Raw genomic sequence first — 14,134 nt, forward strand, 5'->3', positions numbered from 1 at the left:
TCTACAGCTCACCCGGCTCGTCCTTGGTCTCGTCATCAAACTTGTGGAAGCCCAGCTCATAGACCAGGCCGAGGGTCATGCGGGCGTGCTGGAGCATGTGGTCAAAGGACAAGTGCTCGATGACGTCCTTGTGCGAGTGGATGTAAGGGTTCGAGTTCTCAAAGGCCGACTCGATGACAAACGCCGAAGGGTATCCGGCCTTGGAGGCCGAGGCATGGTCGGAGCATGCGTAGCCGCACTTTGTCATGACCCACGGGATATCGCAGTACTAGGAGAAAGTCAGCGGAGGTTCAAGGGGCGGGCTGAGGGTGGGTCGACCAACCTCATCAATGACGGTCTTAATGAAATTTGTTAGGTCGGGATCGACGAAGTCGTCAATAACGCCGACGCTCTCCTTTTTGCCGGCGTCCAGCGTGCCCTTGACGTATCCTGTCATGTCTTGCTGCAGCATGGCCTTGACATCGCGGCCTTTTTTCGCGTACGACTGAAAGATGGCCTGGCTGCCGAGCAGGCCGGCCTCCTCGGCGCTGTACCAGTGAAACTCGATGGTGTTCTGAGCCTTGCCCTCGGTGACACGACTAGACCAGAGTAGAGCGCGAAAGACCTCCATGATGGTCACGGTGCCACTGCCGTCGTCGTCGGCCCCCGGCGCAGGCATTAAGGAGGGCATCAACATGTTGACCGAGTCGAGGTGAGCGCCAATGACAATGGTGCTGTTAGTCCGGCCCGGGATGGTGGCGATGACCGAGTGCTGCTTCCACGAGTGGGGAAAGCTCTCGACGGAGACGGTGGCGTTTGCGCCGGCCTGGTGGACCATTTCGCTGAGGTTGGACAAAATCCAGTCAGAGGCCTGCAGGCCGGTCTCGGTCTTGTAGTAGCGCGTACGGTAGCTGGAGAGGTGTTGGAGACGCGCCTTCATATGCGACTTGTCGAGGCGCTTGGCCAGCTTGGTCACCTCAGGTTTGTGGACGCATTTCTTGGGGTAAGAGACGCGGGCCTGGCTGTGGAGGCGCCTGGAGCCGAGATGGCGCGAGTTGGTAATGTCCATGAAGTTTTGGCCAATCTGTCCGACCAAATCAGCATGCAGTCGTCAGGGTGGACAGACAAGGGGCAAGGCAGCAAACGAACACGTCTCAGCTCCCATTTCTCCTCTTCAGTCACCCACTTGGTCTCTCCCGGCGCCGTCTCTATCAAGAAGGTCGCGGCGGCCGGCTCGAGGACGGCATTGCCGTCAGCCTCGAAGGGTTCGATGAAGCGGGCCGACACGGCGGCATGCACGCAGGCCGCGAGAATAGCCTGGGAGAACCTCATTGTCGCCCAAGATGGGTGGGAAATAACAATACGTCGTGGGGGGTCGTTGATGCTCGTATCGTCGATGGGATGGAGGTCCGCAGGCTGCGCAAGTATAAGCAAATGTCGTTGAAGAGGGAGCGAGGAGGACAAGGGGATCCACAGGGGACGGACGTGGCTGTTATCTGTATTGTGTGACGATTCACTTATCAACGACCCACAGGTCGAAGCGAGCACCCTGTGACAACAATAAGGCAAAATGAATCAGGAATAGTTTGTTGTTGGAAAGGGATGGAGACCGAAACCAGTGCGGCGACATCGGGGGAAGCTACATGCCCGATTAGGCAAAGTGGATGAGGTAATCAGCTTTCGGGAACTTGAGGCTGCAGGCAGCAGGTTGCGGGGAGCATTCAGCGGAAGCTTTGCCTTTGGGGGAAAGGCCAGGCCTGACATTCCAGCACCGTTAACAGTCGCCTGCCATTTCTTCCGGGCGCTGCTGCTCCGAAGCATATGTTTCTCGTCTAATCGGACAAGAGTATTCTCGAATTCCTAGGCACTGGCGTCTCCCAGCGCAAGTCCAGCCCGGCACGTCGCCGACTCCTCGGCTCCCCTCGTGACACAGAGTCCCGTCCCTTGGGTTCCTTGCAGCAGTGGCGCATGCAACACTTGTGCCACCTGAGACCTCCGATGCCAGCTTGCCAGCACACGGAGCCGCTGCGGAGCGGCGCGGGGCGCCAGGGTGAGACACTGTCGGTCCTTGTGACGGTGCATGTGATGCGTGGAAAAGCACCAGCTGCACCTTCAATGACGGGGACTCTATTTCCATGCCCCCATCTATACCTAGCATGAAACGTGATGTTGAGAGGCAGCGAATGCCTCTTCTTCAGCACTCGGACGTCAAGTCATCGTCCATGTCAACCAGCTCACTGGCGGTTGGTTTAATTGCCTATACTGTAGTAATATAGTTAATACCGTGAGGTACAAACCTGGATGCCAACAGGTGCCGGGTAGCTCTGATGCGTTGCGGGGCGGCGGTGATCGGGTCGGCTGCTCCCGCGCCTCCGGACAATATCCGGCCCCTGCCGAATCCAGATACCTTCTTTTGTACTCGTCGACTTCATCTTCCATCTGCCACCAGCCACCATCAGCCCATCCGACAACGTCTCTGGAGCAGCATCCCGTCTCACCGATTCGGCACAAACAGGGACGTGACACGACATCCGCTCAGCCGGAGCCCCAGACAGAGCAGCGTGTAGCCAACGTACAAGGCCGCGATGAGGCATGGTCCGATGGCCACGTTTCCCTTGCTGCGTCCTTCTCCCTGGATCAGGATAGCAACGGTGGCTTTGTACATGCCGAGAATCATGAGCCCGTGAACGGAGAAGCTCATCACAAAGAACTGAGTCTTCCGGGAGCAGCGACTCGTACCGGAATGAAGCCAGCCGTCCAGCAGCATCCCCATCATCATCGTGAAGACGCAGCCCGATGACAGGCCAAACAGGATGAACCACAGCATCCCAGATGGCCAGAGCCAGAACTCGTATAGCCGATCCCCCGAAATCTGCCCGCTCATGATATTCGTGTAGCCGGCTTGGAGCATGAGGCAGGTGAGGCCCATGATGACGATGCATGCCGTCGTCATGCTGACTCCCAGCCATGGCGCCTTCGCGTAGTAGCCTTGACTGCTGATCAACCTTGCCATCTCGTCTTCCTTGTTCTCGGCCTCGTCTTGCCGGCGCGACTCTTCCTGAGATGCAGAGAGTGATCCGTCTCCGCTGCATTCGCAATCGCGAGTCTCACCAACGGCCAAGCCAGGGGCCTGATGCTCGAGTCGGGGCAGCTCCGACTCGACGCCGCGCCATTTCGAATTCGACATGACTATGGTCAGCATGTTGAACAACGGAGCCGCCAAGAGCAGTATCGCCAGAATCTGCCCATATGTCCACCGGTTCTCTTGAACTTGGATTTGCATCGGCGGGCTCTCGCGCGCTCTGGACAGCTTCAAGACTCCCCACAGCATGGTAACAAGCAGCCAGTAAATCTAATGGGCGTCAACTTGTCAATCTCGCAGCCGCGACCACACGGATGGCCAGCAGGGGGAGAGAGATGGATAAATCCGCCAACTCACCTCCGACAACATGGAGCCAAACAGGTCCAGCCACATGCGGAGAGTGTAAAAAGAGCCAAGGGCTGGCAAAAACACGAGGTATGCCACCATGTCTCGCAGGAAGCCGTGTGAGGCACCCTCTGGCTCCGGTCCAAGCATCTCGGGCGGCGCAATCCGCATTAGGAGCCTGGAAGCAGCTCTACTCGCCCTAGGTCGGATCATTTCGCTAAAGAGTCTGGAAAGGGGTGAAAAGGCTTTGACAACGCGCGTGAAGAGGCCAAAGATGAGGAGAATGGCGGCAAAGACTACCTGTTGTACGCCTCTCCCGAGTTCAAAATCAAAGCTGATTGGATTTGCGCCCTTTGATTCGTCATGATCGAGCTCGACCGCTTTGCTCCACATGTGCCGAGCGAGGCCCAGGTCAAAGTAGCAGATGGCCGCGGTGCCGGGGAGGATGCGGCTCACCGTCCCCCTCCAGGCGAAGAACTGAGTTGGTGCCATGGCCACGAGGAGCAGCAGCAAGACAACAACCACGAGCACCAAGCGGATATTTCTCTTCCGAGGGAAGGCGTGTAGGTAGCTTCGAATGACGGTAAGTCCCGCCAGGTGCGATACCGTCGAGAACCACGCCAGATAGACAACGATCTGCCAGTGGTAGGCGGCCAGGTTGTCGTATAGAGACAAGAACCCGCTGATGAGAATTCCAGCGCCGGTGAAGATTTGCAAATCGCACATGGTGATGATTGTCTTGAAGGGGACAGGTAGTCACATCAGCCGGAGCAGCCCTTGATCTTCTCCCGCCGCCCTCGCACGTCAAGCCTGAGCACCTGGATACATGCGACATACCTCGTTGAACGCTTGGCCGAGATTGACAGATAGCCCATTGAGGAAGCGAGGAGCGGGAAGGCGGCGGCCAAGCTCTCTGCTCAGCCAGCGGACCGACCCGAGGAACCTCTGGTCCGCGACGTTGGGGTGCCAGGAGTCTCGCCGCATTTTGCAAGAAGAGCAGGATGCCGCTACATCCACGCCAGAACCAGAGGCCATCGGGGTCGCCCTGGCCAGAAACGGATGCTGGGTGGGATCGTACACGACGAAGTAGTTGGCGGCCAGCAGCAGGAAGGTCATAAAGGCGGTGCCGACAAAACTAACAATCACCTTGACGCCATGACCGTGAGCATGCGAAGATATCACGCGGGATCTCTGCTGGTTGACCTACCCCGGTGCCCGATATATCCGGGTATGACTCGAGACGAACGTTGGAAAAGTCCAGACATGTCTCGTGCAATCTGGTGGCCCGCATGGCGAGGCGTGCAAAGTCTGGAGAGGTGGCATCCAGTCGGCAAACACACCTGTTGTCGGCCTGGCTTCTTGACTAGCGCAGCCAGAAGTCGGGCAGCGGTTTATGCGTCGGCCATGATTTGAGATTCATTGGGGTCTTTCGCCTGGATTATATAGCTAGATGCTCATTTGACGCCCCGGAGAGAACGTATGTATCAGCATGACGCCTCGCGGGTCGGGAGCGCGCAGGATGCCGTCTAAGCCGCTCCTCAGCGCGCCCGTAAGCCTTGCCCCGGACTTTGGGGGCCGAGCCAAGTCGAAACGAGGGTCTGGGAGAGAGGCCCAAGGCCACAGCGAAGCGTCCCCGGCCTCTCGTTTCTTTTTTTACCCGCCTTGAGCCCTCTGTTTCACTTTTTGGCCTGAAAGGATCGCCTCCGCTTCCGCTTCCTGACGCCGCGATCCCCGTCTGCACCAGCTGCCAGCACACACTCGTGGCCAGGAGTCAGACACGACGTGACAATGTGCAGTAAAGCATGGACGAAGCAAGAGAAACAAAAGCTCCCCTGGTGGCCGATAACAGGATGCTACCGCAGCAGGAAAAATGATTAACATAGAAGAGAAACGGGGTCTATCTCTTGTCGCGTAACGGTTGAATCGACAACCGATAAAAAAAGAAACGAGGTCGTGAGTGCAATAAGGTTGCCGCTGCACGTCGGTGGCTACGCAGACAGACCCATCCTGACTTAACACGCACGGCGTGTGACGCCGCCCACGGGCGCCGACCCCATCAGTGATGTGGACAAAAGGTCCCTTCGTTTGCTGCTTTTCTTGTATTCACAGCAGTGCTGGTAGAGTATGCACTCACGACCTGTCCAGCGAGGAAGAGTGCGGAGAAAGAACAACTCGAGGGCATGGGTTGTGGCGCCGTGCTACCACTTCGTGGCCCTGTTCGCCCTTTGTTCCTCACCCCCCCAGCGTCTCGCGCGGCAAAAGCTAGTCACCAAACGAGGCTCCCTTTTTAACTTTTCTATTTTCTCTGCCTGTGATTCGCGAGGGCGCCCGTGGGCAATAGGACGGGCACACAGACAGGGCATGGGAGTGGTGGCTCTGTTCAGTCTGCCTGTTCGTCTGGGGGGACTCTATTCCCATCCAGAGACAAGACTCGCGTCGACACGGCCGCCCGCCTCCCCTTTGTCTGCCGTAAACTCGCCTTTGGTCTCCCAGGTTTCCCTCCCACGTCGAACAATCCGCGCTTGTTCTGAGCAAAGTGCCCACTCCGTTTTGTTCTTCGCCGCCGTCTTCCCTTTGTGCAGTAGCAACAACAGCGCCGGACGGCCTTGTCGAATAAAAGCGAAGGGGCCAAGGGAAAAGGAGCCTGTTCTCAGCAAAGTAAACAGGTATGCATTTCACTTCACCACCCATAAGTAACCATACAGACCTTCAGACCGAATCCCGCCGCTCGGTATTCACAGGAAATCCTCGCGTGCAACCAAGAGGCTCGCATCACGCAACCTTGGACATCTATTCACACCATCAGGCAACCTCCCGATCCTCAGCTTTCGAAAAGATAGGCAGGGAATCATCAGACCGCACCTCTCGAAACCATCACGCCGTTCTTCCCGAAACCTCATCTTTGCTCATCCACATGTCTTCATACCAACGATCGAGAATGGAGGGCGCGAAGACAGCCTGGGCAGCGCGACCCGAGACCAAGAGACCCTTGAGGCTCACCAGGCTTCGCTCCAAGCTGGCCGGCGCACCCCCCGTCATGCAGGGCCACCGAGGCCCTGCCGGCCGATCCCGACGACATCCCCATGATCGAAGTGCGCCACAGACTTCCCCGCTCTCACCCCCTGAGCAAGCGCAGGATCAGGGTCATCTTGCGTACCAGTCGATCGCAATCATCGCCGCCACAAGAGAGCCACAAGCCGCCAAGAAGGTCCCTGATTCGAATCAAGATCCGCCCGCGTGTCGATGGCTCTGGCACGACCGGTCGCGGGCAGGAGAACCCAGTGGCCAAGAATGAGCCGATGGACGAGTGTTTCGACAACACCGGGCTGATTCACATCCCGGCGGCGGCCTCTCCGCCCCCCCTGCCCGTCATCCAAATGCGGCTCGACACAACCCAACTCTCATACGAGGCAGACGAGTCGGGTGGCGCCATTGATCCCGATTCTCTCGTGATCAAAGAGGAACCAGGGTTCGGTGCCGGGTCACCATGAGCTCTCGCATGACTCGGCTCGAGCGTGGACAAGCATTTCTAAGCCACGCGTCCTGCCGCCGGGAGGGGAGAACTGGACACTTATGAGGGCGTCGCGGATACAGAGTCGACTTGGCTCCGACGGCGCTCCGCTCTTCGTCGCTCACGGCGGGGAACCCGAACTGCAGTCTGCCGATCGAGGTTCATCACTGCCAGATCATCGTCCAACCGCACAACACTTTCTCAACCACGCATTGTTTATTTTGCAGGTTAACAGGCTCAGCTCGCGGAATCGCGCGAGACTCGGATATGCATCTTGGCTGTCCACTCTATGAGCGCCACATGAGTTTTGACTATTGGTTCAGCGACAACGTTTCGAGGCAGGATTTGCGCCACGATGTACTAATGAGTGGACTGAACCGGCACTTGGGCCGCAGACTACGCCGGTACTAGCCCGGTTGTCGCGGAGTCAGGCTCGGAGGTACTGGATTCGTTCGTTATGAGTGGCCATTTGTCGAGAGCCATGTTTCGGGCCACGAAAAGCAACGGTGGCTCGACCGCAGTGATTTTATGAGGCTCAAACGTGGGCTTGGACGAAAACGTGTTAGGAACAAGGGAGGCAACTAAAGGGAAAAGACTGTTACTTACTATGGGTAAACTTGGTATAGCTCGGGAGATAATGTAATATCAAAGAACCAATCATGCACGCACGGCCCGGGGCTCTTGGTCTTCATAGTCCCATGTCGTCGTCACTCGGTTCATCGTCGGAGTCCTGGCCTTTACGCTCCTCTTCCTCGTCGCGACGGGCTGCCTCTGCGCTTGCGCCAATCTTGCGCACGCCCTCGACGACGGCGGTTACGAAACCCCGGTTCTCGGCGAGTTCCATGGCGCCGACGCCTCGCAGACTCATGACGCCATCGACGTCGGTCTCGAGCTGGGTTGTGCTGGCGCGCATCTTGGCGGCTCGGACTTCCTGCAAGTCGCGCAGCAAGGAGCGGACCTCAGATGAAGAGTGGACGTCGTCGGCCGCATGGGCGAGGAGCATCTCTCCAAGCTCGAGCCAGTGATACGGCAAGGCCCCCGAGGGCGCGTCGGCCGTGCAAGAGGGCAGAAAGGGAGGGGAAAAGACGACCTTTTCATCTGACATGGAATCGAGTCGCCTGACGTTGCCTAGGCCGTCGGCACGGGTTGCAGGTGGCGGCGGCGGAGACCAGCCCTTGGGGTCGAGCGTTGTCTCGTGGTAGATGATTTCGCGGAGAGAGTCGGGGTGGAGCCATGGCGGTGGGACAATGTTGGCCCTGCGCTGCTTCTTGAGCAGGAGGGCAAGCCAGAGAGGTAGGCTGCTTCGATGGGGCGGGCGGAGCGTCGGTGATGCGCCCTGTTTGTGCGGCGCGGGTTAGTCAATGGTCGCAGAGGCGCATTGTGGGCTATTGGGGGAGAGGGACAAGGGGGAGGAGGAGAGGGAGAAGGAGGAGAGGGGGAAGGAGGAGAGGGAGAAGGAGGAGAGGGAGAAGGAGGAGAGGGAGGAGGAGTAGGAGACAGGAGAGATGCTCACGGCGAGGAGGTCAATGCTCTCGAGGCGCTGCCGCGGAAGCACCGTCACGAGCTCCATCTCACAGAGGAAGGCAACCTCGGAAGGGACCAGGCCTGGCGGAAGAGGCAGCGCCATGGCGTGCGGCGCGGCAGCGACTAAGGGTGTAGAGATGAAGTTGCAATGCCAGCACGTGGATCTTCGGCGGCCCCCATTTCTCGAGCCACCTAACTTACCCCGCCCCCACCGCACCTCGCTGGCGATAAAGCTCTGTGATGACTAAACACATCAGCTTCCTTGGCTGCTCCCCTCCGCCTCCTCCTCTTCCCCCCCCTCCACGACATCATCTGCAGTCATCTTGCAGCTCGACGCGGTATCCCGGAGGTTTCCCGGAGTCGAAACACGCGCACTTGCCATTGCGCTCCTCGACACTTGCCACCGGCAACCGGCTTGCTCTCCATTCAGCTCGAGAGCGGGAGATGAGCCGGCTGGTCATGATTGGGGCAGCCAGATAGCCGTGGAAGCCCATCCCCAATCCGATTCGTTTTCGGCGACACACGCATCCCGGCCTCTCTGCCCACCACATTGTCGGAGCTGTGTCACACGCCACTGCGCCTGTCTTACTCGGCACCCCGCCTCCAGTCTCCATGCCCGCCTTTCTCCCCCCCGTCCGCTCCGCCTGATGCGTCCGGACTACCCAAACCACGGCACCGACAGCCACCAGAAAGGGCGGGAACATAGGGTCTGCGAGTGACGATGCGCGGAGAACTACCGAGACAAGTGGCGTCGCGGCTTTTCCTTCGCCCATCGTCTATGCACTGTGTTGCAAATATCCGGCCTCGTCGAGTCTGGGGAGCCTCAAACGGCTGAGGGCGATGGAGGATTGGGCATTTGCCCTCAATTTGCCCTCAGCTGGGTCATGATGCTCAACCACTGATGCTACTTGGCACAGTCCGCTCCAAAAACGGTGGTCCGAGGCTCTTTTCAAACAATTCGTCTCTTTGGCCGTCGACGTTGCTCAATGTCTGCAGCCAAGGCTTAATTGTCCGCTCATCAGCCCACCCCTTGAAGCACCATTTGCCCGAATAACCTGCTTCAGAGACGGCATAATTCATCTCGACCGAGCTAAGAAACCCGGTTCTCGTCATTCCATCTACGTGAGCACACAGCATACGACCGTGGACCGTATCTGTTGGGCGCGGGTTTTTGTAGTTTAGCTGTTGGAAGCAGCATGGCCCGAGTCCGCCACTAGCCGCCCCGGCCGGGACGCTCCGAATCCTCATCCCTTTGGAGCTCTTCACCGATCTTCGAGTCGTGCTGACGCTTCCGCCTCGTAGGGCTGACCGGGGACTCCGGAGCTGCAGCAACTCAAACACCAACGCCGGATGCAAGTCACCACACCCATGTCTCCCGGGGGTGCAACCGTGACCCATGCCGCGTATCCAGACTCTTGCCGGCTGCTACGTTGCGCTAGACCCTCGCCTGCCCGTCAGCCCGGGAGAGCGGTCAGTCAGTCCATGCCCTGGAACCGAAGCATCTGGTCCGCCATGGTGCAGACGCCTGCACGTCCAGGCATCGACGTGTTGGGTGCGAACGACCCGGGAGCCTGGCTGGCATAGCCTCAAAGAGAACACCTCGACGCCCTTTGGGAAAGACGCCATCATCTGTCAGACCACGCCTGGATGGCTCATCCAGCCCTCCCGTCACCTGATCGTGACGCAGTACAAAACACCCCCGTCTCCACGGCTTGAGCCGGACCGATATACAGCCTTTTTACCCTTTCAAGAATCGACTCCCGACACTTATACGTAGTGCCCCCGGTGGCCTTGGCAAGATGAACAGCGAAATGCCGTAAGTCGAGCCCAGACTTTTCGCGGCACCTGTCTATAGTTCCCCGATTCTGACGGCCGGGTGGGATTTATAGCAACCAGACGGGAGATGTCATGATGACTACGTCCTTTCCAGTCTCGAAACCACGGAGAGCCACTCGTGCGAGGTTCTCCAAGGTGCGGACCGGGTGCGTGACTTGTAAGTGCCCGCTCTCCTCCGGGAACTTGGAAGGCGTAAAGCTGACAGTGAGCAGGCAAGTAAGTCGGCAATGCCACGGCCCCTTTTGAAGATTGGCGAGAAATAGAGGCTGACTGCCCCAGGCAACGCCACGTCAAGTGCGACGAAACAAAACCATGCTGCAGAAACTGCATCAAATGGGCCGGGGTCTGTAGCGGATACGAAAGCCCAGGCGGTCAATCGGCCCCAGCACCAGCCAGACCGGCCAGGACGGTGCCCAGGGCCAAGGAAGCGATGAAGGCAGAGAATACGGTACGGCCTTTCGCCGACGAAACAGCGTCCCTACCGAGCCAGACCTCCCCCTGGCGTCACAGCAGCGAGCCGCCACCGCCGCCGTCTGTCGTGCCCGAAATACAGCCTGCGCAGTCACGGCGATGCGTTCTTGATGATACGTTCTGGAAGGAGACGATGCCGCAGCTCGTCCGCGACAGCGACGCCGTGCGTAGTGCCAACCTGGCCGTTCACACGCTTATGCTGGCCAGAGGCCTGGTTCCCACGCGACGGCCAGGGGCGGCGACGGCGGCCGACGACTACGGCCGAGCGCTTGACTGCTATGGACGGGCTCTCCGGGCCACCCGCCAGGCTACCAGCGCGAGCCACGCCGACCTGCGCGAGGCTGTCCTATGCTCCCTCTTCTTCGCCATCTTCGAGACGGTCAACGGCGACCAGGCGGCGGCGGCGGCACATCTGCAGAGTGGACAGAGGATACTGGACGCGGTGGCGCCGGCACAGCGTCGCGATCCCTCGGGTCCCCAAAGCTTGCGAAGCCAGCTGCGACATGTCGTCCGCTTTCTCGCGCTCCAGGCTCGAGGGGCCTACTCGTGCCTTTCTGCTTCCCTAGGGATGGTGGTGGACGGCAGTGGTGCCGAGCCAGATTTGCACTACGTGTGAATCGGCCAACTCTTGCTTGGTGTAAGATAGAGGGCGGCACGCACGGTTTTCGAATCGATGACTCTCCCACGAGCTTTGCGCTCCAGGAATGACAGCTAGTTCCTTTAGTTGCTGGCCAAGAGGATTAAATCGCGAGCAGCGCGATCTGCCACACGGAATCCTCACGCGCGCCAGCCACAGTATCTCATGAGTCAGCATATAGCTTTCAGACTCGGTCGGTGGACGGCCAATGAGAAGCGCCTGTTGGCGGTGTTGAATCGTTTGCTGGGCTTCGGGGGCCGAGCCTATACGGATACTCTTTAGCCCCAAAGCCCGATGTAGGGCAGAACTGAGAACAACTATGACTATGTGTGAGGAAGTGACGGCGTCTTTGCTTATCATGAGTCGACTGCCTCAAGCAAGGAAGAAGATACCGCAGCTTCACCACCTGTTTTAACAACAAGTCTGAAACCCAGCCACAGCTTTGGTTGACACCTTCTTCAAACAAATCGGCATCTTCAACATAGCCCGTCATCACCATGAGCTCTGCTGCACCAGAAAGGGGTTTCTTCGACGCCCGAACCTTCAGGCTCGCAGCCCACCTCTACAAGCCGGCCCCTGGATCGCCCAACCGCCACGGCGCCGCCATCGTCATCTGCCACCCTTGGACCTCCACCAAGGAACAGTCGCCGGCCAACTACGCATGGCTCTTGTCCGGGGCCGGCTTCGTCTGCCCGGCTTACGACGCGGCGCAGGAGGGCCAGCCGGAGGGCCAGCCTCGCCACCTCGAGGACCCGCACCGCCGCGTCGAGGACGCCAAGTGCGCCGTCACGTACCTCGTCGGTCTCGGGACGCCCGTCGGCCGCGACAGGGTCGGCGCGCTGGGCATCTGCGCGTCGGGCGGGTGTGCCCCCTTTGCCCTCCCAGACGGACCTGCGCCATCAAGGCGTGAGAAACCGCGGCGGCAGTTTCCGTCGGCATCTTGGCGCATCGCGGCTTCGACAAGGTCGATGAGGCCTGCGGGAAGCTCGTCGACTCATCTGCACTGAACAGAGGGGATCAAGGCTCTAGCTGGGTTTCGAAAGTCGCCGTGTCCAGAACGTCCGTAGCCACAGACTCGTCATGCGAAGTAAATCGCATCGCTTTGAAAATATATACCTTTTCGCAGCACTATTTTGGGCCGTGACTGATTGGGTTAGTAGCAGCGATGGTGAAGCTGTTTTTAGAATGAGTCGCCGTGCAGCGCACCCGGCCGGCATAAGGACCATAATCCTGAGATTGGCAGTTGCATGGGCGCTCAGAAACACAGCCGTCCCGGCAAATAAGCGCCTCTAGCCTCTCCCCCAAGTCTTGCACAAACGATGCTGTACAGCCTGTGGCGGCGGGTGGGGGAATGCGGAAGCCGAGCCGCTTCCGACCCCGGCTCCGACGCCGGCGTCGGCTGCCGCGATGGGTCGTCATCCGCCGCCCACTAACATCGGCAACGACATACCCCTAGCATACATATATCGACAACGCAACTTCGCAGCCATGCACCCCCTCCCCAGCGCCTCCTCGCCCACCCTCGTCCTCGCCCAGCCGAGCGAGGCCGAGCAGGTCCGCACGTGGACGCAGACCCGTCCGTGGTGGGGCGCGTCGTACACCCCCGAGGCCTACGTGGCGCGCGAGCGGCTCCTGCTCGGTGTCCCGCTGGCCCGCGACGGGGGCATGACGCCGTGGATCCTCACCGACGGCAGCGTTATTCCGGATGACGAGGGCCAGGAGAGCCGTCGCCCCGTGCTCGCCTCGTGTGAGACGCTGCGCAAGCGCGCTCTCGTCAGGGATGCTGCCGATGGTGTCGTCAGAGACGTCTGGGCTCACGGCGTGGCGAGCGTCTTTACCTATCCCGAGTTTCGTCGTCGAGGCTATGCCAATAGGATGATGACGCTCCTGGGCGAGCACTTCGCCGCCCAGGAAGCCGCCCGGCCCGGCGACGCCGCCTTTTCCGTCCTCTTCTCCGACATTGGCACCAGGTTCTACGCAGAGCTGGGCTGGACGCCCTACGAGAGCACCCATCTCTCGTTCCCCGTCAAGCCAGCCTCGCCGGGGTCGTCCCCGGCGGCCGCCACGCCCATTCTCGATGCCGACCTACCCGCCATGGCCGAGCTAGACGAGCGGATCATCCGAGACCAAATCTCGCGCCCGCCCTCTGATCCGGCCAAGACCCGCGTCGCCATTCTCCCCAATCTCGACACCCTCCGGTGGCACTTTGCCCGCGAAGCCTTCATGTCAAACCACCTCTTCGCCGCATCGCCTACCGTCCACGGCGCCATGTACACCCCTCCTGGCGCCCCTAATTCTCGCGTCTGGGGTCTCTGGTCGCGGAACCAGACTGGCGGCAAAGAGCACGTCGAGAAGAACACCTTGGACTTCCTTCGATTCGTGGTCGAGGACGAGGCCCTGTCCGATGAGGAGCTGTCCAAGGCCATCAGGGCAATCGTAGGCCACGCCCAGGTCGAGGCGCAAAAGTGGCTATGTGCTTCCATGAACCTGTGGAACCCCCATGAGCGAGTCAAGAGGCTTGTCGCCGCCATGGCAGACCTGAAAGCCAGATACGTCGTCCGAGATAACGACAGCATCACCAGTCTCCGATGGCTGGGACCCAGCCCTGTTGCCGGTGTGGACTGGGTCGCCAACGAAAAGTTCGAGTGGTGCTGACCTGACACGTCTACATGCTGGACGCCAAGCACGGGTAATAGAAGCACACGAGCATCGTCATCATCCATTCGTCTACCCTCTGATTCCGTGAAAA

General features: G+C 59.5%; 7 protein-coding genes across 7 annotated transcripts; 4 read left to right on the plus strand and 3 right to left on the minus strand.

Moving 5' to 3' along the window:
* Position 1: 1 nt before the first annotated feature.
* On the minus strand, positions 2 to 1,311 carry HRG_01968 (peptidase family m28 domain-containing protein; the record flags this gene model as incomplete). Its single annotated transcript, XM_044860439.1, has 3 exons — positions 2 to 268; positions 323 to 1,063; positions 1,129 to 1,311. 3 exons carry the CDS (start codon positions 1,309 to 1,311, stop codon positions 2 to 4), a joined length of 1,191 nt encoding a protein of 396 aa, XP_044724072.1.
* Positions 1,312 to 2,473: 1,162 nt separating this feature from the next.
* Positions 2,474 to 4,697, minus strand: HRG_01969 (uncharacterized protein; the record flags this gene model as incomplete). Its single annotated transcript, XM_044860440.1, has 4 exons — positions 2,474 to 3,331; positions 3,419 to 4,144; positions 4,337 to 4,552; positions 4,614 to 4,697. 4 exons carry the CDS (start codon positions 4,695 to 4,697, stop codon positions 2,474 to 2,476), a joined length of 1,884 nt encoding a protein of 627 aa, XP_044724073.1.
* A 1,792-nt stretch (positions 4,698 to 6,489) lies between these two features.
* On the plus strand, positions 6,490 to 6,897 carry HRG_01970 (uncharacterized protein; the record flags this gene model as incomplete). Its single annotated transcript, XM_044860441.1, has 1 exon — positions 6,490 to 6,897. The coding sequence occupies one exon, from the start codon at positions 6,490 to 6,492 to the stop codon at positions 6,895 to 6,897; it is 408 nt and encodes a 135-aa protein (XP_044724074.1).
* A 708-nt stretch (positions 6,898 to 7,605) lies between these two features.
* HRG_01971 (GINS complex protein) lies at positions 7,606 to 8,544 on the minus strand (the record flags this gene model as incomplete). Its single annotated transcript, XM_044860442.1, has 2 exons — positions 7,606 to 8,253; positions 8,431 to 8,544. 2 exons carry the CDS (start codon positions 8,542 to 8,544, stop codon positions 7,606 to 7,608), a joined length of 762 nt encoding a protein of 253 aa, XP_044724075.1.
* Positions 8,545 to 10,707: 2,163 nt separating this feature from the next.
* On the plus strand, positions 10,708 to 11,364 carry HRG_01972 (uncharacterized protein; the record flags this gene model as incomplete). The annotated part of the gene is made up of 1 exon (XM_044860443.1): positions 10,708 to 11,364. The coding sequence occupies one exon, from the start codon at positions 10,708 to 10,710 to the stop codon at positions 11,362 to 11,364; it is 657 nt and encodes a 218-aa protein (XP_044724076.1).
* A 518-nt stretch (positions 11,365 to 11,882) lies between these two features.
* HRG_01973 (uncharacterized protein) lies at positions 11,883 to 12,392 on the plus strand (the record flags this gene model as incomplete). The annotated part of the gene is made up of 2 exons (XM_044860444.1): positions 11,883 to 12,044; positions 12,099 to 12,392. The coding sequence occupies 2 exons, from the start codon at positions 11,883 to 11,885 to the stop codon at positions 12,390 to 12,392; spliced, it is 456 nt and encodes a 151-aa protein (XP_044724077.1).
* Positions 12,393 to 12,873: 481 nt separating this feature from the next.
* On the plus strand, positions 12,874 to 14,040 carry HRG_01974 (Acyl-CoA N-acyltransferase; the record flags this gene model as incomplete). The annotated part of the gene is made up of 1 exon (XM_044860445.1): positions 12,874 to 14,040. One exon carries the CDS (start codon positions 12,874 to 12,876, stop codon positions 14,038 to 14,040), a length of 1,167 nt encoding a protein of 388 aa, XP_044724078.1.
* Between the last annotated feature and the right edge of the window lie 94 nt (positions 14,041 to 14,134).

Source organism: Hirsutella rhossiliensis (assembly GCF_020360975.1).
Source record: "Hirsutella rhossiliensis strain HR02 chromosome Unknown scaffold00002, whole genome shotgun sequence".
Lineage (NCBI taxonomy): Eukaryota > Fungi > Ascomycota > Sordariomycetes > Hypocreales > Ophiocordycipitaceae > Hirsutella > Hirsutella rhossiliensis.